This window comes from Mytilus californianus, unplaced genomic scaffold (genome assembly GCF_021869535.1).
Source record: "Mytilus californianus isolate M0D057914Y unplaced genomic scaffold, xbMytCali1.0.p SCAF_10, whole genome shotgun sequence".
NCBI classification, from domain to species: Eukaryota; Metazoa; Mollusca; class Bivalvia; order Mytilida; family Mytilidae; genus Mytilus; species Mytilus californianus.
In genome coordinates, this window is record NW_026262582.1 from 39,885,651 (window position 1) to 39,912,042 (window position 26,392).

A 26,392-nucleotide genomic window follows, 5' to 3' on the forward strand; every position below is an offset into this window, starting at 1 on the left:
AAAACAAGCGTTTTCTAGTTTCCAGACAATAACTTGTGTTCAAGTGTATGGATCTCTCTGAAATTGTACTGCAAGGTACCATGCCACAAAGGGAAGGCTGGGATTGATTTTGGGGGTGATGAATCATAAGGGGGTTCAAAAAAATTGGGGAGGGATTTTTTTTTCTTTAAAATTTTCCATTTTAAATTGGTTATTTCTGATTTATATATAAAAGCAAATAATAATATGGTTTGAAAAGGTAAATTAAAAAATTTTAAGTTCTTAGACCACATTCATTCTGTGTCAGAAACCTATTTTGTGTCAAATATTTAATCACAATCCAAATTCAGTGCTGTATCAGGGTTCGACCTCTGCGGTCGTATCAAGCTGTGCCCATGCCAGCGGAGCATTTTATTCGTACCCTTAAATGAAAACAACTTCAAGCCATTGGTTGAATTTCCATTGTTAAGGACATTGTTAGCCAATCACAACATTTTGGTGTACATTTTTGAAAATATTACCCAAAATGCATTAGATTCCAAAACGGTGAATTGCTCATCAACTTCCTGTTAACTGAATACTTGCAGCAGGGGTTTTGTGATTGACTGATATAATTGAATAATGTCCAGCTTATTTATTTTTCTCTTGTTGTCCTCAAAATTGTTACAAGTATCAGATGCCTCAGACACTAACAAATGATGCCTTAATGAATCTAATGTTATAAGAATGGATTTGACTCCAAACAAATGATTTGCTATTATATATTAATTTCTACTTAAACAGATATCATATGTTGGTATTTGGTCATGAAGAAAAAGTAGAATATTCCCGAGACTGTTGTTTTCGAATGTTAGAGAGATTGAAAATGGATAACTGGGCTCTAGGAAAATCTAAGGTGAGTAAAACAGTTTATCAAAAACCAGATAACAAGGCCATTGGAAAACTACTCCATTCCAACAAACGGACCCAAAATCATATACAGTTTACATACCTGCCAACTTGTTGGAGACACTAAGTGAGAGATCTCTTTTTTTCCAGCTCCACAAATTTATACTTCGTAAAGCCTTTAAATTCTTGGTTCCTGTATCCCCACAAAATTCATGAAAGGAGTGGGGGCATTAAAGCCCAGTTTTGGCCCAAGAAAATAAAATGTTTGACAACTATTTCAAATTGCCACATAATGTTTGGAAATGCATAGAGTGAAGAAAAATAAATGAAAAACCTGAGATTTTTTTTTCGATGACGTCACAATTACCTCATTATGAGTACTGTTTGGATGAAAACGATCAAAAATACAGACTTTATGCAGTTTTCCGTTGTTATTTCCATTGTGGAAACATCGTGTGCAGACAAGAAACAACATGAAAATTTAAGAGCAGCCTTATTATAACTATTGGCATAATCTCGCCAAATATAAAGTTGTTTCTTGGGTGCGCACATACTTTGCCAATCTAAAATATACTTAAAATTTGATGAAAAACAAGGGAAATCAAAAATTTTTACAAAATACACAAGTTTCGTCATGGTTTGTTGCCATGGTAACTTGTTAAATGTGGAATTTGTCTATTTTCTGAATACCTTGTACCTTAGTTTAGTTAGGAACAATTTAGGAATATGTATGATAACTTTTAAATTTGCACAAATATTTGGGTCAAATAAGGGCCTTATTGCTCCTACTCCTTTGATATCCCATAAATAATAATAATAATGAATTCACAGTTAATAAATCTATTTGAAACATTTTTTTCATTAATGTCAATAGCAATTTGATTGTTTGTCACTAAAATGTAATATTACCAAACGACATTTAAATTGCAACGTAAAGTTTGAATTTGTTTGCGGGTATATTAACAGGTAAAAATTTTCAAATGTCAAATAAATTTATTAGGTTGGTAGACAGTGGTTATTAGAATAAAAATCACACTTTGAAAGGTTTTGAACTTTTGTTATACCACATAGTGAGTAATGCTCTAAGACATGTGAATAGTGAATGATAAATGTTTCATGATAAAGAAGTTTTAAATGGCATGACCTGTTATTAAGTCTCCCAAACGAAGTTTGGGAAGACTTATTGTTTTTGCTCAGTTCTTATTATTATTATTATTCTTCTTCCTCTTCCTCTTCCGCCACTTTTAAATTTGAACTTGTCCGCACCCGTTCTCCAAAACCGCTTGTCAGATTAACTTAGGATTTCACAATATGTTAGACTAACATGTCTAGTGGTGCAATCAGGGTTTTGTTTGTGCAATAGGGTTTATAAAGGGGTACTTTGAGGGGCGAAAAGAAAGGAGGGTTTTACAATAGAACCCTATGGGATTTTATTTTTTTTAATTTTCAAATGATTATAAATTGAAAACCGTTTGTGATAGACACAATCTTTTTAATTGAAAATGTTCTAAATGATAAAACACATTAAATGAAATACAGGGTTAGACCCCAGGGGTCACCCCCACCCCCTGCCATTTAAGAAAGTTCTAATACCTTGTAAGTGGTCAAGATCCCCACCCCTAAACCATATATATTCTGGTTTGTCATGCTAAGATGGTTTGAATGATATACAGGGTTAGTCCCCAGGGGTCATCCCAACCCCCTGCCATTTGAGAAAGTTCTAATATCTTGTAAATGGTCAAGATCCCCACCCCTAAACCATATATATTCTGGTTTGTCATTATAAAGCAAATCAAATGAAATACAGGGTTAGTCTCCAGGGGTCACCCCACCCCCTGCCATTTAAGAAAGTTCTTATATCTTGTAAGTGGTCAAGATCCCCAACCCTAAACCATATATATTCTGGTTTGTCATGCTAAGATGGTTTGAATGATATACAGGGTTAGTCCCCAGGGGTCATCCTGACCCCCTGCCATTTGAGAAAGTTCTAATATCTTATAAATGGTCAAGATCCCCACCCCTAAACCATATATATTCTGGTTTGTCATTATAAAGCAAATCAAATGAAATACAGGGTTAGTCTCCAGGGGTCACCCCCACCCCCTGTCATTTAAGAAAGTTCTAATATCTTGTAAGTGGTCAAGATCCCCACCCCTAAACCATATATATTCTGGTTTGTCATGCTAAGATGGTTTGAATGATATACAGGGTTAGTCCCCAGGGGTCATCCCGACCCCCTGCCATTTGAGAAAGTTCTAATATCTTGTAAATGGTTGAGATCCCCACCCCTAAACCATATATATTCTGGTTTGTCATTATAAAGCAAATCAAATTAAATACAGGGTTAGTCCCCAGGGGTCACCCCCACCCCCTGCAATTTAAGAAAGTTCTAATATCTTGTAAGTGGTCGAGATCCCCACCCCTAAACCATATATATTCTGGTTAGTCATGCAAAGATGGTTTGAATGTTGTACAGGGTTAGTCCCCCAGGGTCACCCCATACCCCTGCCATTTAAGAAAGTTCTAATATCTTGTAAGTGGTCAAGATCCCCACCCCTAAACCATATATATTCTGGTTTGTCTTGCAAAGATGGTTTGAAAATATACAGGGTTAGTCCCCAGGGGTCATCTCCCACCCCCTGCCATTTGAGAAAGTTCTAATATCTTGTAAGTGGTCAAGATCCCCACCCCTAAACCATATATATTCTGGTTTGTCATGCAAAGATGGTTTGAATGATATACTGGGTTAGTCCCCAGGGGTCATCCCCAACCCCCTGCCATTTGAGAAATTTTAATATCTTGTAATTGGTTGAGATCCCCACCCCTAAACCAAATCTATTCCTTTTCGTCATATCTTGAACATTTGAATGATGTATAGGGTCAGTCCCCAGGGGTTCCCCCACCCCCAATGTTCTAATATCTTGTAAATGGTTGAGATCCCCACCCCTAAACCATATATATTCCTGTTCCTCATGTCTCTAACATTTGAATGATGTATAGGGTCAGTCCCTAGGGGTTCCCCCCCCCCCCCCCCCCCCCCCCCACCCCCACCCCCAATGTTCTAATATCTTGTCAATGATCGAGATCCCCACCCCTAAACCATATATATTCCTGATCGTCATGTCTCGAACATTTGAATGATGTATAGGGTCAGTCCCCAGGGGTTCCCCCCACCCCCAATGTTCTAGTATCTTGTAAGTGGTCGAGATCCCCACCCCTAAACCATATATATTCTGGTTTGTCATGCCAAGATGATTTGAATGATATACAGGGTTAGTCCCCAGGCATCACTAATGCATACAACTTTACCAAACCAATTTTCACTGGACTTTGCCCAATGTCAGACGACCCTGGGAATTACGAATTATGGGAGCTTCGTTTGGGAGACTTTGTAACAGCATCCTGTTACAATCATTTCTTGTTAAAAATACGGGATCTCTTTCTTCTTTAGCTCAACTGGCCGTAAGAACCAGTTAAATTGGATGTCTTTTAAAAAATTTATATCAAAGACTAATTTGCTATTTGGAACCATAGTTTTCAAAGGGTTTTTTTCCATCCAAATCACCAAATTTGTCTGTTTAATATTTGGCTGAGAGATGCCCATTTCATTTCATTTCAAACCCAGTCTTTTGACAAAATCACTTTGGAAAAAACTTCCAATTTTAACCTTTCACCTTAATTTCTTTACTGACCTCATTCTCTCTTTGAAGTTTTATGTCTTAATTAGTAGATTTCTATGGTGTCAACTCTCAGGCTACCAATGGCTTCATCCCAGAATTTAACAAATAATTTGAAAACCATGATGGGCCCATAGCGAGAAATAAAAAATTAAGAAAATTTTTCATTGAATAAATAAATGTATATCTTTTCAGTACTATCATATGACACAGCTGGGCAGGGTATTTGAATAGTAAATGAAATGCTTAATTTTATCAGGTATTTTTGAAGTACTACCACATGGAACAGCTGGCCAGGATATTTGAGGAAAGAAACAAGAAAGTGATAGTAATTCAGTCTGCAGTTAGAATGTGGCAGGCACAGAACAAGTTCCTCAAATTGAAATGGCAGAGAGAGAAAGCAGTTGTCAAGATACAGTCATGTAAGCTATTGTGACCTACTTAAAAAAAATAAGGCTACTGTGACCTTCTTCTAATGCTGTAGTTTCATTATTATGCATGAGCTATCAATGTTTGTGGATTTCGTTGGAAAATGTTAACGAAGTATGGCCGTATAACGGCCTGCATATGTAAATCAGGGAGTGACATGGATATCATGCCCAGCTCATGACCTTACAAAAGTTGGATGGGACTGATATCCTGCCTTTGTTGTTAAAATATGCCTATGATCCATACATAATGTTTTTCATTATAAAAAATAAAAAAGGTAAATGTCAGTATAATAAAACTATTTGATTTGTAGAAAAATAAACTCAATTTGTGCAATTTCAAAATAATGATAAAAACATGTTTGTTTGATTGGATATATTTCAGTTATATTCACTAGTTAATGCAGCCCAATAATTCAAGCTCTTATCCTTGATTTGATTTTGATTTTTGGTGTTTTAACGCCGCTTTTGGGCTTTTTCGTGGCGGCCAGTTTTTATTGGTGGAGGAAGCCGGAGTCCCCGGAGAAAACCACAGACCTTTGATAGGAAAACTGACAATCCTAGTCAATTAAGATTGGAGTCGAGGGCACCAGCACGAGCAGGGTTCGAACTCACAACCTCAGTGTTGACTGGCTAGTGATTACAGTAGTAACTACTTAGACCACTTGGCCACCGAGGCCCCCTCTCTAAACCTTGAGATTTTAAACGTAGTGAATATACTTAAAGATAGACTATCAAGATTTGCCATCACAACAAAACTTTATAATAACAAAAAACATAAACATGTGTAAAAAAATATTTTGTAGTTGCCAGAATGGTTAATGCAAGAAAAGGTTACATGCAATCAAAGAAAAGACGACTACAAGCTGCTATTTTAGTCCAAAAATGTAAGTTCTCACAGGCAGTAAAAACATGTCAAAGATACTAGGCTAATAAAGTGGTACGCAAGACACAAGTTTCATCTACATTGTACGTAAGACTTATCATTGGTGAATGAATCAAAATAGTTGAAGAGCATTTAAAAAACCAAAAGTGAAAGGTAACAAAAGCTGCTATTACATTTCAATGAAAAAAGGTGAAAGGTAACAAAGGCTGCTATTACATTTCAATGAAAAAAGGTGAAAGGTAACAAAAGCTGCTATTACATTTCAATGAAAAATGGACAACTACAGACTTATAATTGTTCAAAAAAATAGACTACATGTGTATGTTTTTAAAAACAGTCCAAGAAAGGACTTCAAAAGATTGCTTTTGTAGTTCAAATATGTAATTTTAGTTACACAATCAAAAAAAAAACAGGACTACAGATGGTTATTATTGTAAAAAAATGAAAAAATTTTATCATATAGTCAAAGTAAAGCTAACTACAGGTTGCTATTATAGTTCAAAAATGTAACTTCTGTCAAATTGCAAAAGACTGACTGTAGGTGGCTTATAAGTATTGTAAAAAATGTTAGTTTGTACAGATGGCTGTTATAGTTCAAAATTGTAAGTTGAAATATACCGTCAAAGAAAAGACATCTACAGTTGGCTATTATAAGTCAGCTTAAAAAAGTATAGGAATTGGGTTTCAGGTGTCTTCCTGAATGATGACTGAGGGTTGGGTTGGGGGTCTTTTATTTCTGTATTCATTCATTTTTTAGGGGATTTTTCTTTTTAAAAATAATGCTTATTCTGTAACATTCTCATGAAAATGATTTTACTATTAATTTTTTCTGTAATTGTATAATTTCTTTATTCTGTACATCATTCATTTCTGTAATCAATATTTTATTGACTAAATTTTTTATTTTCCACAGTTATTCTTTCTACTTTTGCATTGCATTATTCTCTATTCTTTAACTTATTTGATCATTTTTCTCCATTCATTATTTTTTTGGCTCATTATTCTCTATTCTGTAATCCCCATCCAGGCCCTCATGGCTGCTCCCTTGGAAAGAATAATGTTCTAACATCCCACTCAGGTAATGTTTTAGTACAAAGCAGAGTTCCTGTTCAAGGCATTAACATGAGGGTAGGAATGCCCTTTACCGTCAGGCGTAAAACGGCCATTTTCGCCTACCGTTAGCGTCAAATTGGTTAAAATTTTACCATGATTCGTCAAAATATTCTTATCGTGATTCGACAGAGGTATCAAAGAATTATTGTTACCATTATTTTTGGAAAAAATTTAGCGTGATTCATCAAAATCAGTTGATTTTTTTAACGTCTAAAAGAAAGTGTACATTTTATCGTCATGCAACAAAAATTACCGTTAACATCATTTGGCAAGACTTTTTACCGTTATTTGTCAAGAAGGTACCCACATTATGACCCTCTAACATGGTCTATGTTTAATGAATAAGCACTAATATTTTTAGCTGGACATTTTAATCAGTCCATCAATCTATCCTACCTAAAAAGGATATACATCTAATTTTTATGAGCAATTTATAAACACGACTTTAACGAGAAGAAAAACGATGCCAGTATGTCCAGCTTGGATATTCTCATACAAAATACTTCAAAAAAGGTTTTAAAAAAATGGCAAAAATAAAACACAATGGAGATGTTTTTGAAAGGATTAAACGCAAAAAAAAAGTATCCATGCAAAGGAGATGTTTTAGAAAAGATTAAACACAAAAATAAGTATCCACGAAAATCAGTTGGTTTACAGTGTCTCTTACAAGTGTATTTTGATTTGAGACTGGATTATATTTTGTTACTTTTAGCTGTGAAAGGTTTTATGGCCAGGAAAAAAATTCAACCAAAAATAAAGGAACATAGGAGACAAATGGAGGCTGCTGCAGTTGTAATCCAAAGTAAATATAGGAGTTATGCTGCTATAAAAGAACGTAAACATCTTTTAGCTGAAAAGAAAAGGTTAGATGGACTTTTATTGGCTGAGCAACAGAGAATTGAGAGAGAAAAAAAGCAGAGGCTAGAAGAAGAAAGAAAACGACAGGAAGAGGAAAGGAAAATAGCTGAGGAGGAGGCTAGAAGGGAACGTGAAGAAAAGGAAAAACAGAAAAAGCAGAAAGAAGTTAAATTTAAGACAGATAGTGCAATAAAAATACAAAGAGGTAAATAATCTCAGTGATTTTTATATTAAGAATGCTGTTTCTTCAAAAATAGACACTAAATTTTCAGAATAGAAAGAAATATAGAACCAATTAATCATGCTAATTCATGATATTGAATTTCTGACTTCGTAGAATTATCTATCAAATATAGCCATTTTGTTCTTTCATTTTAGGAAGTAAATGATTATGAATGTGAAAGAAATGTCAGAATTCATATAGCTGCCCATATTATTCTGATTTTCAAACAGTATAGATACCTCTTGTGTAGGAGCCCCCCCCCCCCTCCTTTTCTTTGAAAGATTAAAATTTTTTTGAAAAGAAAACGAAAAATGGAAGAATACGGACTATTGAAAATATCTTTTTTTTTCTTCTCACTTTCAGAAGTTTGAGGTTATTGGTCCACTCCTAAGTCACTTGATAAATTATTGAAAGTTCATCATTTGAATAATGAACATAACAGTATGCCATTAGTTAAATATCCATTGTTAAGGAATGTTGTTAACCAATGAAAACATTCTGGTGTACTATTTTTGAAAATATCACCCAGAATACATTCTGAAACTGCAATTTGATTGACAGATGTTCTGTGTATCTAAAAGATTTTTTTTGCTAAGCATCAACAACAGGTAGAATATTTATCAATCTAACCTACTTACCACAAAATCTTCACCTGTCTCTCCATCTTAGTGAATGGAGTAGCAATAAAATATCTATCATCATATTTGCCAACTTTTCATAAACTCAATGTGGATTTTAAACACAAGAAGACCTAATTCATACCTATACAGGTCATTAGTGTACTTAATTTAGAACATCTATGGTTTTCAATGAGTATGCGTGTGTTAAAATGTAATTTTTACTCCTCTGAATGTCTTTAAGAGTATTTAGTCCAAATAATTGAGTTTTATAACGGTCAGGTCAACACCTCTCATTGGGGATATTCCCTATAAAGTGGGAAAGTTGGCAGGTCTGTATAATTAAAAGAACAATAGAAACTAGTTAATAAAAGTATAATGTTGTTCTCCTTGGTCAGATAATATACTTCAATGGTATGTTTTTACTGGTCATAAACAGCCTTATCTTTTTCTGTTAGAAGTAAATATTATTTCAGTTCTTAAAATATTCCTTTCCTGATTTTGTCCTCTATGATGAATAAGACCAGCATGCTCACAGGTAATTGAAATAGAATTTAAAAATGTACTTTTAGGAGAAAAATCAAAATTGGCTTTACTTCATTGTTATAACTGAAAGAATAAAAGTCAGAGATTCAGAAATTATTGCGAGTAAGCGAATAATACAACAGGGTGAGAATCGCAGAAATAAGAACTCGCATTCAGATATCTTATACATATATCTGTATGCAGCTTTTCCCAAAATCGCAATAATTAATCTCACATTTTTGTACATTCTTCAAATATTGCAGTTATTTAAAGTATGCAATTATTTCTGAATTTACAGAAATTGAAATAGAATATAAATACATGTATACACTTTTGGGAGAAAAATGAAATTTGGCTTTATCTTCATTGTTATTAATTAATTTACTGTATAAATCTGCCAAGTACAACATTTCATCAAGGTTTAATTTTGACAGAAGATGAACCATGGACAGGTAATTACATCTTGGTTTTTTAATCACTTCCTTCCTCCCTTTGCATGTAGAGATCTAACATCTTGCTAGTGAAAGAAATTACATGAGGAAGTTTATTTTTCAGGGCAAGAATTTAATTGATCATTTATTTTTAAAAATATCTGATTTCTTCCTTTGCATGTAGATGACTTGCTAGTTGAAAGGGTGACTTTGGACGATAGCTTTATTACTTTATAGGAGAAGAATTCAGCTTTCTGCTTATACGTTTGGTACTTGTAGTATGGAGGGGTAATACCACCGTTGTTTTCCCCTATAAATCTATGTTAAATTGGTATTTTTCTAGAAATTACACACTATTTACTTTGTTTCAAATAAAGAAATATTTGGCATGAAGTATTATACTGTCCAGTACTACAGTAAAAATTTCACACAACATTTTGTTACATATAAAAAAATATTTAACTATCATCGGAAGTAAACCAAGCAACTTTTCATCGTTTTTTTTCCCTGTTTATAAGCTTGAGTAACCAGGTCACCTCTAGTTTCCAAAAATATTTTATTGGAACACGAAAAAAAAAAATGGTGCTTTAAAACACTCAAGATATATGTTTATGACTCAGAAAAAAATTTCTGCAATGAAATTCAGGGTTAATTTCCTACAACTATCAAATTCAAGGGAATATTTTTTTACAACTCTTTTTCAACATGAAACTGGATGTGATGTACTATGCTTTAGTGGTATTACACCTCAATAGGAAAGTTCTGGTACAGTTAATGTTTCAATGTGGAGGTTGAAAAAGTTGTATCACATGACACTTTTCTATACATTGGCCTAGTTATTTATAGAAGTTGACAATTGGCTTTATAACGGACTACGAAGAGGTTTCAAAACGAAGTGTGATGTAAACTGTTATTTAAAATTACTGTTTGCCCAACATAGAATCAGGATACCAGGAGTCTTTATTTGCTTATAATACAAATAATTTTCATTTATTGTTTAAGCATAAGGTAGCAATACACAGTTAGGAGTGGGGTTTTGCATTTTGGCATCCATGGATTTATCTAATATGAAAATTATTGTGCAATAGAATTAATTTTTAGATAGCTGGAGAATAATAATATTACCCTTCAAAGTGGGTTTATACGAACACCAAGATTGTTTTTTGTATGTTTTATGGGCTTTTTTCTGTTAGACAGTCTGTATTTTCATGGTAATGTTTACAAACGTTTTATTTCACAGGAACTTTCAATGCAATTTTACATAAAAATGAGATGAAAGTGTTGTTTAATTTCTCAGCATTTGGTCTCTGCTAGAGAATTGTCTTCTTGGCAATCATACCACATCTTCTTATTTTTATAGATGATTTTTATTTCATCACTTGATATATACATGTAAAAAGTTTCAGAAAAGGTATCATTCCAAGGGATTGAAATTCTACTTTTGATCAAATTTTGGGGAAATATGTGAAATATTTACACCCCTTTTTGCAATATTATATAGCAAACAAATGCAAAGAAAGATACTGATTACATATATATATGCACATATATGACACAAACAGTAAGCTCACTTTGTAAGAAAGCAAGGAAAAGAGGATGGTGAAATTTATGAGGGTCAATTTTTAGTCCCCTACCGACGAAGTTGAAGGAGACTTTAGGTTTGCACTCTGTCTGTCTGTCTGTCTGTCCATCCGTCAGTCCAGCAAATCAGTTTTCCACACTTTTCTCATCACTTGGCGTCCGGTGTCCGTTTTCGTCGTTAACTTTTTACATTTTGAACTTCTTCTAGAGAACCACTGAAGTGAATGAAACCAAACATGGCAAGAATGTTCCTTATGAGGTGCTGACCAAGTGTTGTTACTTTGTAGCCGATCCATAATCCAAGATGGCCGCCAGAGGGGGACTTAGTTTAACATAGGACCCTATGAGAAATACATACAAATGTCTTCTCTAGAGAACCACTGAATGGAATGAAACCAAACATAGCATTAATGTTCCTTATGAGGTGCTGACCAAGTGTTGTTACTTTGAAGCCGATCCATAATCCAAGGTGGCTGCCAGCAGGGGACTTAGTTTAACATAAGACCCTATGGGAAATACATACAAATGTCTTCTTTTAGAGAACCACTGAATGGAATAAAACCAAACATGGCATGAATGTTCCTTATGAGGTGCTGACCAAGAGTTGTTACTTTGAAGCCAATCCATAATCCAAGATGGCCGCCAGCTGGGGAACTTAGTTTAACATAGGACTCTAAGGGAAATACATACAAATGTGCTCTTTTAGAGAACCACTGAATGGAATGAAGCCAAACATGGCATGAATGTTCCTTATGAAGTGCTGACCAAGGGTTGTTACTTTGAAGCTGATCCATCATCCAAGATGGCCGCCAGCTTGGGACAATCTTTAACAAAGGACCCTATGGACAATACATACAAATGTCTTCTTTTAGAGAACCACATACTGAATGGATTGAAACCAAACATGGCATGAATGTTCCTTATGAAGTGCTGACTAAGTATTGTTACTTTGAAGCTGTTCCTTCATCCATGATGGCCGCCAGCAGGGGGACTTGCTTTAACATAAGACCCTATGGGAAATACATACAAATGCTTCTTCTAGAGGTACACTGAATGGAATGAAACCAAACATAGCATAAATGATTCTTATGAGGTGCTGATGAAGTGTTGCTACTTTGTTGCTGATTTACTGTTCAAGATGGCCACCAGGATTTTTTATTAAATTTCAGGACCAATATTAAACCAAATTTGGCCTCACTCATTATTAGGGTATCTGTTATGATTTTAATCTATTTTTACATGATTTCCAAAACCAAATTAGAATCAGGTGAGCAACACAGGCTCTTGAGAGCCTCTAGTTTTCTTCGTGCTTGAAGATATTGATTTGTAATTTGGTATATAGAGTTATCAAGACAAGTTACAGATCAATTTCGAATTATGTTCCGGTCTGATGATTTTGTGCAGAGTTATGGTCCTTGGACTTAGAAAATTCACTCAAATAATAAGTTTTCAACACTTTTTTTTGTCATGAATAAAGATATTGATTTAATAATTGGTATTTAGTTTTATCATGACAAGTTACAGATCAAGTTCGAACTGTTGTTCCGGTCTGATGATTTTATGCAGAGTTATGGTCCTTGGACTGAGAAAATTCACTGAAATAATCAGTTTCCACACTTTTTTTCGTCATGCTTGAAGATATTGACTTGATATTTTTTATATAGTTTACATCATGACAAGTTATAGATCAAGTTAGCATTTTGTTCCAGTACAATGAATTCTTAACCAGTAGGGGATTATGTATTGCCATGCAATACTCTCAGAATGCTTGTTTAATTATTTTTCCTAACTGCTACCTTTATCAGGTTATTAGTTTAATGAATTTAAATTGTTGTATAAATAAATACATTTTCCCAGTTATATCCCTATAGAACAGATGACCAGGTTTCACCTCAGATAATTACGTCTGATAACGTGTTAATGATATATGATATACCAATTTCAACCATGTGTTTGGTATCATTTTTCTTGCAAACTTGTTATTAATTTGATATTATTTGCTATTTAGGAAGTAATTTGTACTGCTTCTCACGTGTATATCAACACATGATTCTTGCCCTCAGATTGAACATGTAAAAGTTATATTTCAAACGTGATATAGAATTTGATCCAGTTATTGACCTTTACTGGATTAATTGTCAGTATCATGACAGTCAATTTTTAATATTAAGGTATGAGGAACGATATATTGGTATGCAAAACAAATAAGTTGATTGATGTTGATTGATTGTTGGTGTTTAACACCACTTTCAGCATTCTTGGCTGTATCATGGCCATCAGTTTTTATTGGTGGAGGAAGCTAGAGAGCCCACAGAGAACTGCTGAACTTTGGCAGGAAAGCTGACAATTTAGTCAATTAAGATTGAAGTTGAATGTATTAGTAGGGTGCCCAATGTCCAAAAAGTCCTCTAGTTAACGAGTTTAAGTTAACGGATAACACACGGCTGATTTTTTTGCACATTATAGGAAAATCATTATATTTTACAATCATGATTGTTGTCGTAAGTTCCCGTGGTCACGATTTTCTAAATTTCGTGTTTTTACAGGGTACCACCAGATACCGTATTGTACGGGGAATCTTTAACATGAAAAATAAAATTATTGCGTTCTTTGTTGGTAGTTAAAACAGTACCTATAATATAGTTTATATATTAGATATATCATATAACGAAATCGGAAAGTATTTAAGTGATTTTGATATAAGTATTTCAGCATTTTAGTAAGAGTAAAATTTTACCTGAAATTTACCCTATTTTCATCGAAAGCAAAATTATTACGTGTATCATCACAATATTTTTTACTCTGATTTAAGCAATAAGACACAGTGCATGTGTGTGCCAAATTGCATGCGTGAAATAAAAAAATCATTTTGAAGAAATTAGCAATTAAAAACACAAATTAAGTCAACATTTTGGTATTGATTAAACACGGATTATCTCGTGCCATTATATCATTTTGTTGCTTACACTATTAGGTCATTAACAAGGACAGAGGTCACTCAAAACATTTGTCTTTTTTGCTTTTTGTGTGGTTGATTTATTTGTTGCGAATAGCCAGCTAACTTTGTAGATTGTCACTTTATTCGGAGAAATCTGTTTTGTGTCTGTTTTTCAAAACTAAACTTTTTATTGAATAAATAGTTTGTTATAATTGTAGTATAAGAATCAAATCGGTTGGTTTTGTTTCACACCCAGAATATGGCACATCAAAAGTCTTGTATGATGTTTTCGACCTAAATCCCTCACGATCGGTGAGAACGACAACAAAAATATACCACCGTTCGTGCAACAAAAAAAACCAGATACAACAGACAGCAACCAACGACGACCACTTAATTGCAGGCTCCTGATTTTGGACAGACATATACAGAATTTGGAGGGGTTAAACTTATTTGTGATCCTTCAACCCTCCCCTGACCTGGACAATGGTATAACAACACAGCATAAGAAAAATCTGCTGAAAAACAGTTTGAAATGGCTTGACTTATCAAATCGGCATGAAGCACAAAAACAACTAACATGAAGAAAAAAAACACAAAGTACCGATATAATAGTACTCGCCGTTAGGGTAGAACATTTTATATTCTGAACAAAGGGATGGGGCTGGCAGCGCAAAAATTTATTTTCACTTTTGTACACATTCATATCCTCAACTATCCTGCATTTCATGTTGAAGAGTGTTCATTCTCATCCTGTCTTGTGCAAAGTCAATTATTTCAGTTCATACCAGGCCAAGTAATTCATTTTCAAAATCCTCATTCCCTCCCTGTTTTCGAAATCAAATGGGTGTTCCCTTACTGAAAACTAATGAAAGGTTGTCATCAATAGTCTGAGAAAAGTATGATCATAAACATCATTACCGTAAAAACTAGCTTTTGTTATAAATCAGGCCGTTAGTTTTTTTTCAAATGAATTCTTTCATTTTTTTCATAACTGGCCTTTTTATAGCCGACCATACGGTATGAGTTTTTCACATTGTTGAAGGCCGTACGGTTGCCTATAATTGCTTGCTTCCACATCTCCTAATTTTTATATTATACAACAAGTATTACATAAAATTAACACTATCAATGTTCCATGTAAATGAGGTAAGGTCAGATGAACTCTGCCACAAACTCATGTACACCTTGTTACCATCCAATACAACAAATATATTTAACCCACTACTATCTGAGACTGTACGGACTTGACCACTGAAACTTAACCTTATTCACTGATCCGTGAAATTAGGTCGAGATCAGGTGAATCATGTCAGACGGTCATGTAGACCTTGCAAGGATAACATATATTAGTAACCAAATATAGTTATCCTAGAACTCATGATAATTGAGAAATTCACATGACGAAAAAGTTTTTTAGCAGTCACTTAACCATGAATATGAGGTCAAGGATAATGATTATATGACGGAAACTTCGTAACACAATGGATCTATATACAAAGTATGAATCATCCAGTTCCTCTGCCCTCTGAAATATAAAGCTATACAAATAGTTTACGGTGTTGCCGCCACCACCATCAGATTGTATTCTGTATGCCTCGCATTCAGCTACTTGCGTCAAATGCGATTTAAAAAAAGAACAACTGAAATTAGCTATCTTACCTAAACCTAGTCGGTGGGCTTTCAACTTAACAGTAGACAATGAAACGTAATAGCTACTACTAGCTTCGGCAATTTTTCTATGTTTTTTCGCTCTTATTAAAATTCTGATCTTTATTAACTCGCACTCTTATATATAAGCTCAAATGAGGATAACGAAATCAGAGATCTATATTTTAATTAGATTGATGTTGTTAACAAGTGTTTGTACAAAACTTTCTTTTTGTAGATAATCTTTAACTTCATGTCAAGTGTAGGCCAATTTATGTTCGATAAGTCATGTTCATTACACTTAATGTAAGTGTGTAAGATGGAGTGATTAGCCTCATGTTTCTAATTCTCATTTTGTTTTAACAGAGACATATAATACAATGTATTATATGTCTCTGGTTTTAATAACTTGTAACATAAACCCTCCCCCTTTTTCACCGTTTGCAGTATTTTTTTTCTGTAAAGCAAATATATACTCAGACCTGCTAATTCAATCAATTCTGCGTTAATATTTATCAGTTTTGGAACTAAGTACCATTTGGTGTGCGTCCACGTTCACCAAAAGAAAATTGGATATTTACCCAGAAAATCATGACGAACACCTTCTATCAAAAGACGGAAAAAATAACATTTTGGGAGGGCAACTTAAAAATGTTAATATCTAAAAAAACATCTCTAACGATCACTTGTATCGAATCTTATGTAAAAATTCCGATTTTGGAACTTTTAAAAGGTCAAGGTCACTGTTATTTAACAGCTGAATGAAAATTGTAAATGTGCACCCTATAAGTACAAATGTCAATCTCGAAACATATTTGGCAATAAAATTATCAAATTAGTCCTAAATATAGAAACTATAGTTATAATCCTTTGTATTTTTCGAATTTATTTTGCTATAAACGCAAATATGTAGGGGTGGCCAGCTGTCTAAACGTGACTCTACGTTTTCCTTGAAATTTTAGATTTGACCTTTGACCCAAATTTAAGAAAACCGTGACCACTGTAGACAACGACGACATCAATATTTCGACCAGGTTTGTTCTCCTCTTTCTAATGATATAAAATATAGCCGTGTGTTATTCCGTTAACCCAAATCGATCAAATTTGTTGACTGGGCACCCTACTATATCTGCCATGTGCAGATCTCTAACCTTCAACCTCAGTGTTGACATGCTAGTGATACTGTAGATGAACTACCTAGATAACTCTGCCATTTAGGTCCCTTTAAAAACAGATAAGTAAGAAAATGCCACTAATAGTTTGTGGAAAATGCATAATTTATCAAGTAGGCATTTATCCAAATCCACATAATAAATACAAGTGACAACACAATTTGCATTCTCGTTTTTCCTGCATTGTTGGTTCATTAATGGGCACAGAATACAATTCTGATATTTAAAATTTTTGAGTGCATGCAAAAGAATAGGTGAAAGGTTAAAAAATACATTGATATTGTAAAAAAAAGTCCAGAATGCTTTTTAAAAATACATCATTGAGGATAAAGATCATTTAAGTACTTTTTATTTTGTTGTCCAATATTTGCCACTGGATGTTAAGCAAACAAAAATCAAACAACAACTTTTTTCATTTTTTTATCTTTCAGCAGTATTATAGATAAATCAATCTTGAATCTCTGAATCCAAATAATTTTGAATCAATGCATTACTTATAATGTCCAGTATCCAGCACATTTCTCTTGTGTCCACACAAACTTCTAATGTTTAACTTTCCCTTGCCATTCTATGACACTTCACAATTATCTTATGCAGACTTGTCTTCAATCACCATCAGTATATTTTTCTGCAAGTTGCACAAAATTTCAGATAAAACGTGTATTCTGTATATTGTCAGTCTTCCAAGGTAACATTATTGTTTCAGTAAGTAGGTGAATAAAAGGACATGTGGCATAGGGAGTAGAAAAGGGGGGAAATTTCTGGCAGACAATGAAAACAGCTAAAAATACTGAGTATTTCTTATAAAAATGCAGCAAAATTCACTCTAATGTTTATTGGTACCGCTGCAATGTTGTATAATAACTTCTTTCTCCTTTTTGTTGGCAGGAAAAGAAATCCTTGACTCAAAAAGTGTAACTAATAGTAGAATAAAAAAACTAAGAGGAAAATAATTCAGTGTGTAGGACAGCTCTTATATCTTATGAAGGGGGTGATATGCTTATGGGATGTGGGATATAAGAGGTAAAAAAAAAGTGGGAATGTGGTAAATAGGGGGTAAAAAAAGTTGTGGTGTGGGATATTGGGGGTAAAAAACTAAGAGAGAAGTAGGCAAAAATTACAAAAATGTGGGATTTGGGAAATGAGCAACCCCTGTCACCCCCTCTTTTCTTCAAAATGTAAAGTGATTGTTTATTTCAATAATAAACATTAGTCAAATACAAATAGATAGCTGAAATGGTCACCGAAACATAATGGCCTTTATAAAACTTAAAATTAAAATATAGATAATTTAGAAATTGTTGTATACTGTGGATTCAGCTGAAGCTCGCCTCCGGGTGCAGGATTTTCTCGCTTTGTTGAAGACCCATTGGTGGCCTTGGGCTTTTTCTGCTCTTTGGTCTGGTTGTTGTCTCTTTGACATATTCCCGATTTCCATCCTCAATTTTATTATTTCGTGGGTACCAATTTTTGTGGATTGAGTAGGTATTGATAAACCATGAATGCAAATGTTCAAAGTAGTATAAATTCTTTATAGGCTTGCATTCAGACTTTGGTAAATCATTGAAATCAAATACCCACAAAAATATGCAACCCTCAATCCCTGAAAATTGGTATCTACGAAAATATATGAATCCACAGTAAATTTATCATTGGGATTTTTGACAAAATGGGATATTACTTAACATTGTGCTCTCAGGAATAATAGTAAACTGATAAGGTGATCAGATTTGTATAATAAATATGATACTTACTATTAACAAGAATTTTTGTAATTATTAAAATGCTTACATCATGGCTAAAAACTTAAAAGATTCACATCGCAAATTATTGTTCAATAGCGAAGTCAATTACTGGTTGAAATGGAAATGTTGTCTAGGGTCTCCATTCATAAGTCTTGCTTGCTGGTGGTAGGGAAGACTTATGTCGGTGTATCCTTCTAAAATGTTTATTTGTATTCAGTCTGCAGAACTGGGAACGACGTACATATAGATTCTACCACTGCATCGAGTGTGATACAACATTTGGAGGTGGAATCAGTTTCTCTAATGATTTTTAGACGATTAATGCAGAAAAACTTAATTCTTCTTTTCCAATGATCTGAAAAAAGATGTGTTCTTTTTGTGTAACATCACCAGACAAGGTTGCCTTTTTTCGTGACGTCACAATGGGAAATTCAGAAGAAAGCAAGAAAATTTGACGTCATAATTGAATTTTGACCAATGAAGAACTGAGATCAAATAGACCACACGTTGATCAAATGAAAATAATCAACAGGTCAGGAAAAGGATAAATTGGCTAAAAATTAGAGAAATATAGATTCTACCACTGCATCGAGTGTGATACGATATTTATCCACTCGAGACAGTTAAATTTTCAAATTTTAAAACGCGAGGCTCGCCGAGAGTGGATAAATATCGTATTACACGAGATTTGGTGGTGGAATCTGTTTCTCTAATGATTTTCAAACAATATGCAGGCAAACTTATTCCTTCTTTTTGAACTGATCTGCAAAGAGATGTGTTCTTTCTATGTGACGTCATCATGTATGGTCGCCTTTTTTCATGCCTTCACAATAGGAAATTCAGAGGAAAGCAAGAAAATTCGACGTCATAATCGGATTTTAACCAATGAAGAACTGAGATCAAACGAACCACACGTTGATTAAATTTTTTTTATACAATGGGTGCAGAAAGGGATAAATTGACGAAGAATTAGAGAAAAAGAAATATAGACTTCAACTAGCCCACACTTATTTGTGAAATTTAACACCAGTGCCATGCCATTTTCTATGTAGTTCAACAATTCTATATCTTTATATCATAAGACATTCACTTGATATGATTCATACATTGTTATCAATTAAAATATGAGAAAACAAGCCTGGTGGGTACCAATTTTAAGGTTGTCTGCATATTGATGTTGTAAAACATCAGCTGCGAGTCACAATATGAAGTTTTTTGTTGAGTGAGCTTCATATTGTGTTGAGTAGCTGATATTTTACAGTACAAATATGATGAAAATCTAATAATGGATTTATCAGATTGTATTTGTATGCTTTGAATGATAGAAACAAGTGTATTTCTTTGCTTCACCAGCAAGCCGCAGATGACTTGATAAGTTCGGATCATTCTTATCAACTTTGGTTCATTCATTATGATGTCAGTGAAATGTCCGGGTCAAAGTTATTTAGGTTGGGTTAAAGTATTTGACGTCACAAAGTTGTGATTCACAATTTTATGAAGAGCTGAGCAGAGTGATACAGACAGTGGGAACACCGATAAATAGAAATATAGACTTCAGCTAGCCCACACTTATTATTTGTGCAATTTCACTCCACATGCCATTTTTTATGTAGTTCATAAGGCATTCACTTGATATGATTCATACATTTTTATCAATTGAAATATGAGAACACGCAGGTGTACAAAATTATAAGCCTGCATGGTATCTTTGATTAGTTATTTGTGCTTCTAATGATACAAGAATTATTTATGACTGTTTAAGCAGTTTTTTCACAGATCAATTTTAGCAGTGCAAAATAATAACATGTTTTTAAGATGAAGAAGAAATATAATCCTAAAAACAATATTATTATTTAGCAGTTTAAGTGTCAATTGTTTACACCTCCAAAGCGGGAGATATTATCCTCTTTGGAAAAATTGTTTGTTAGTGAATTTTTGTAGATCCTATATTGTTTTTTAAGCTATTTTAGCAGATAAATTGAGTTTAGCAAGCAGCTTGTTCTTAGTTTGGTGTAAGGTGCTCATGCCGGCTAAGACTCTTGCAGTTGAAACCTGAAGTTGACCTCAATTTTTGCCTGAGACTTAAGAGTCTCATAAGTTTTAAAAAAATTGATTCTCTTGTAATTTTTATATAAAATCTTGTCCATAAATTCATAGCATTTTAACATATTTGAATGAGGTACGTCATTTGACCCACATCTGAATAACTTGTCAGTTTCATATTCATTCATAATCAGTATGCATGCAAGACATTTATGTGTGTCCATACTTAAATTTGTACACTTTATATTATAATTCATGATTTCATAGCAAATTTAACATATTTGAACTACACATGTCATTTTAGTTTCATCTACTTCATTTGACCTTCATCTGATAAACTGGTTATCCTATTCTTACTCATTCATAGCCAGTACTCTAGCAAGACATTTATGTGTGTCCATAAAACTAAAACACTTTCATATATTGTCATTACAGCTTTTAGATCACACAGAGCTCAGAAAATAGCTAAGGAATTATATAAGACACGAGGCATGGACCAAAGCCGTGCAGCAGTCCTGATACAGACATATTTTCGCCAGTGGAAATGTAAATCAGTTTATCAACAGCTTCAGCAATATAAATCCCAGAAAGAACTGCAACTTATTTATTTCACTCAGCAGGTAATTATATTCCAGTATATAAGGGTCTGGATGGAAGGTCTTCAATTCTGTGTTCTTTAATTTTTAGGCCATTTTCATCTCATCTAAGGGCGATGAGATGTGGCCAAGAAACATCCTCGAGTTTGAAAGACAAATGACAATCTGTTTATCGCTATTTTGCCAATGAAGTTGTTAATGTTTACATTGACAACGGCAAGTGCACTCTTAGCTTCTGACAATAATTTTCAATCTAAAGTGGGAAGCAAGATATGAAAAATTATCAAAAAAAGATCAAAGGAAAAATACACAAAATAGCCATAACATAGATTATGATGTTGGGAATCAGCTAGAAAATGATAATCTATTATCCCGGTAATCGAATAACCAGACAGCATGCTCTAATTCCATTTTTGGATTATAATTGAATGAGAAATCCGCTTCAAGGATAGTGACTTAATTTTAAAAATTAATTTCGTCCTGAACATGTATAAAATATTTGCCACTGGACATAAAGCTACCAACATTTCACTGTATTCATCATGTTCATAATGTTCATGTTTTTTTTGTATAATTTTACTTGTTTTGTTTTTTCACATTTTTCACATTTTTAATATGTACTATTTGAATTACAAAAATAATGGTGGATAATGCATAGGTGTACAAAATAGCCTCTTTATAAAGTGCAAATTGCAGGTATATTTCACAATCATTTTCCTAATTCCCATTTTCACAATGTGAAAATTGCCTCTTTACAATGCTTAACCTCCAACTCCGTATATTGCTAGCCACAAATTGAAGTGAAAGATTTTATTTGTATATATGCCATACCAATAAAAGGATTAGGTTCCATAAGGCCTCAGTATGGCCCCTATTTCTAAATTTCAAATTAGTATTTAATGACTATTATCACAATTATTCATTGTTAAAACAAATCCTTGATAGAAAATATGTCTTATTTATGAAAATTTACATATCAGTGTTTTTAATATGATTTCGAAATTGGCATCAATTGTCAATTTTCAACAAAATTCAATGACGACTGGGCAATTTCTATTTGTTTTCAGGACTGGAAATATATAAAGCATGCATCAACAAAAACATCTTGTAAAATAAGTTTTTTTTTATAACAAATAACATTTCTTACTTGACAACCTTGCACTCTGTGTTTCCTTGGCCTAAATTTAGATGAAATCCAGGAGATTTTGTAAAGTTTCATTAAAATCTCTGTTTTGGCCAACTTGCGGTGTGATATCAATGTTCATTATGAAAGTTCTACAAAAAAATATTCCATTTAACTCTTTCTCACATGTTTATAACTTTATACATCATCTTGAAATACTTTTTACTATAAAATAATGGATTAGATATGGGGGGGGGGGGGGGGAATAAGGCCCAAATACCTCACTTCCCCCTTTCCCTTTCAATTCAAAATTACTTTGATTTTTTTGTTAAAGATAAATTATTGTTGACAAAATTACTTGGTGGATTTTATTTAGAAAATTGATAATGATTGTAATGATAACTGATTATAAAAGTTGTACAGTTTTCAGAGATGTCGAAAGATTTTGGTTTTGTCAGAAGATGATTTTTTTTCTTTGCATAGTTAAAGCAAGATGACACAAAAAGAATGATCTCTAACATTGATGTCAACCTTCAAGATTTCAATGGGAACCTCCCAATGATCCCCAATAATTTGTTCAAAATTTTGGAAATCTTCCTATTTTGATCAATCTCCCTTTTTTACCATTTTTGCATTACATGTGTAGTTGTTTGTCCAGCAGAAATTGATAAATTATTGTCAAAACAATGTTTTAACATGTGAGCTGCATCAGATAGAAATCGACCTTATGCAAGTGCACATATACATGTACATGACTTTGATTGAATTCTGGACATTCAAATATGAAATAAATGATGAATTTTGGTCTGTTTTGTAAGGTTCTTATATCAGCTCAATTTTAAAACAGTTACAGACACCATGGACTTTGCATAGAGATTTTTCAACCCACGAAAATAGGTTAACAGATGTATTGATATTCTTTTGCATCAGGTCGATTTCTATCCAACGCAGCTCACATCATATACAGAGCATGAGCGTTTATCCAACTCACAGGCTAGTGATCACTATAGATGAACTACTTTGACTACTCATTCAAACAGGTTCCATTTTGAATACTGATTGATAAAATTTAACTGCAAAAAGTAAGATAAACCTTTTATTCAAAATCTTTGGTTCTCTGGCAAATTTTGCTCTAAAAAATATTTCATCAGATAGGGATCTCCAATTTAATTGGTTGGAAAAAATGACAACTATATGTATGATAACAAAATATTTGCAGGTTGAGAACTACAGCCAAGAACTTTCCAAAACTTTAGAACAAACCAACTTTCCTATAGCAGTATCACACAGGAAATCTGCAGTCATTGAAAGAGAGATAACTCCTCCACCAAGGCCAATAACTCCTACACTACCAGATATTTCGGATGAGAGGTTGGAGCATATGAGAAAAATGCAGAAAATTAAGGCTTTCATAAGTGGTGACCAGGCAGATTATTACAAAAGGGTAACTATAAAAATACTGTAAACCAACTAAGAGGGGTGGTAGGAGGGGGTGTCAGCATGAATTCCTGAATAAAAATAAAGCATTCTTTCTAGTGTTCTGAAAAATTAATCATTAATTCCTGAGTTCCGATAAGTGTAAATCCCGAATTACTTTAAAAATAAAAGCCCAATCCTAAATTCCTGCAAAAACAAAGGCCCAATCCTGACTTCCTGAAAATTATAAGGTCATGCCCTTCCTTGACTAATGTTGACAAGCGTTTTTTTTTACGTGAGAATGTTAATTCAGATATTTTTGCGATGTTACATTATTACGAAAAATTGTGACGAGATAGAATTTGCATCAATAAAAACTTGTATTTAAAATTTTGATAGCATTATTTGTATGCAGCATTTTTCTAAAATTGCAAAAATAAGTCTCACAGTTTGTCCATTGTTCAACCCTTGCAATAATAAGTCTCACAGTTTGTCCAATGTTCAACCCTTGCAATAATAAGTCTCACAGTTTGTCCATTGTTCAACCTTGCAATAATAAGTCTCACAGTTTGTCCATTGTTTAACCCTTGCAATAATAAGTCTCACAGTTTGTCCATTGTTCAACCCTTGCAATAATAAGTCTCACAGTTTGTCCATTGTTCAACCCTTGCAATAATAAGTCTCACAGTTTGTCCATTGTTCAACCCTTGCAATAATAAATCTCACAGTTTGTCCATTGTTCAACACTTTCAAAAATAAATGCATGCAAAACTTTCTGAATTTAAGGTGGTACATAACACTACAGGTAGATAACTCTGTAAAAATCAGCTGAACGTTTTAATCACGTTCTATTGTTAAGGCAATATTAAGCTTCTTAATGATCAAAATTAGTGTTTGTCAATTAAACTGCTATATATCCAATGAAATTTTTCTGATAAAGTGTGTGGTTCAAATTTTCGAAATTTTTATATTTTTGTCAAAGGGTCAAAGTAGGTATTTTGTCAAAATTTTATGAAAATTAAACGAGCCAAATTAATTTTAGGCAAGGTGTTTGGTACCTAAATTGTAGCAAATATTTCCAACTTGGATTTTCTTGTAACTTTGAAGTTAGAAAATAAATAGATTGCCATGAAGTTGGCTACACTTAAGTTGACCTAACATGAAAATTGTATCTGCAAAAATTCCATGGTTTACAGTAAGGATAGTCGAGTTGGCTTAAAGTGGTCAATGTGTTGCTTGTTTGAATGACTATACTGAGTGGCAACAGCAATGCAGCATATTAAATTCTATGCCCCTTTGGTCCCTTTTTGATTGAAATACCAATCAAAACTTCTTCTTCAAAAAAAAGTAAAATCACAAAAATACTGAACTCCGAGGAAAATTCAAAAAGGAAAGTCCCTAATCAAATGGCAAAAATCAAAAGCTCAAACACATCAAACGAATGGATAACAACTGTCATATTCCTGACTTGGTACAGGCATTTTCTTATGTAGAAAATGGTGGATTGAACCTGGTTTTATAGCTAGCTAAACCTCTCACTTGTATGACATTCACATCAAATTTCATTATATTGACAGTGATGCGTGAACAAAACAAACAGACACAATAGGTAAAAATGTCAAAAATAGGGGTACAGCAGTCAATATTGTGTTATCATCTTAATCACTATAAAAACAAACAAATGTAACAAAGAAGCACAAAAAGGCATACATCAAATGTAACATCCTCATTTTGCTATTTTATTATACGATTTTATTTATCTATGTAAAATCCATCCATAAAGGATGGAAGGTTTTAAGTACTGGTGTAGAATCGCGCGTTTGACGTCACACAGGTTATTCGAACTATTGAAAAATTGGCTACAAGTTTCTAAAATAGTTTGGTCTCACATCAACTTTTTCAGTTCTGAATATCAAAGAAGGTTAAACTCTATTTTCAATTGAAGTTAGGGTGTTGCACCTGTATTGCTACTCAGCATACATGTATAAATAGACACTGACAGTATTGGTACATGGTAGGAAAATATAAATTTATTTGTACGAGCTTTAGAAATAGAGAAAAAAGCGAGGCTTGTCAACCTTTTCTCCTGTTTCTTAGTGTCAGTACAAATACATTTTATATTTTCATATTAAGGATGTACAAATATTGTTTTATATCCTGTAATTTAACACTTATGCTTAAATGTAAAGTTGTTTTACTTCTCAACCAAGGGATTTGTTTTTAAATGAAATCAACATGACTTACACGTGGACCCTGATGAGGACACCATATTGAACTGTGACGTAAACAGTAATTTGAATAGAAGTGGTCAGAAACAACAGAAGGGGAATACCAGGAGACTTTAAACATATACTATACGTTTTACAGTTTATTGCTTCATGTTATCTGTCAACCTGTATTTATAAAGTAGAAAGGTCGATTGCAGGATAATGATATTACCGGTATCTGTCTTTTTCCTTATTACCCCTGTGACAATCTGAAACACCAATATGATCTCAAGAGC

At 33.4% G+C, this 26,392-nt stretch overlaps 1 protein-coding gene across 6 annotated transcripts in view; it reads left to right on the forward strand.

Annotated features, from left to right (window-relative positions):
* LOC127718102 (myosin-IIIb-like) overlaps window positions 1–26,392 on the forward strand; it is a 157,738-nt gene that overhangs the window by 107,095 nt on the left and 24,251 nt on the right. For 5 of the 6 annotated variants that reach the window (XM_052223996.1, XM_052223997.1, XM_052223992.1 and 2 more), the window contains 7 exons: window positions 763–874; window positions 4,804–4,966; window positions 5,779–5,859; window positions 7,684–8,034; window positions 9,629–9,646; window positions 21,190–21,374; window positions 23,693–23,917. In XM_052223996.1, coding sequence (XP_052079956.1) covers window positions 763–874; window positions 4,804–4,966; window positions 5,779–5,859; window positions 7,684–8,034; window positions 9,629–9,646; window positions 21,190–21,374; window positions 23,693–23,917 — 1,135 coding nt within the window. The remainder of the gene's footprint in view (window positions 1–762; window positions 875–4,803; window positions 4,967–5,778; window positions 5,860–7,683; window positions 8,035–9,628; window positions 9,647–21,189; window positions 21,375–23,692; window positions 23,918–26,392) is intronic. The other variant, XM_052223994.1, reaches the window with a different exon arrangement.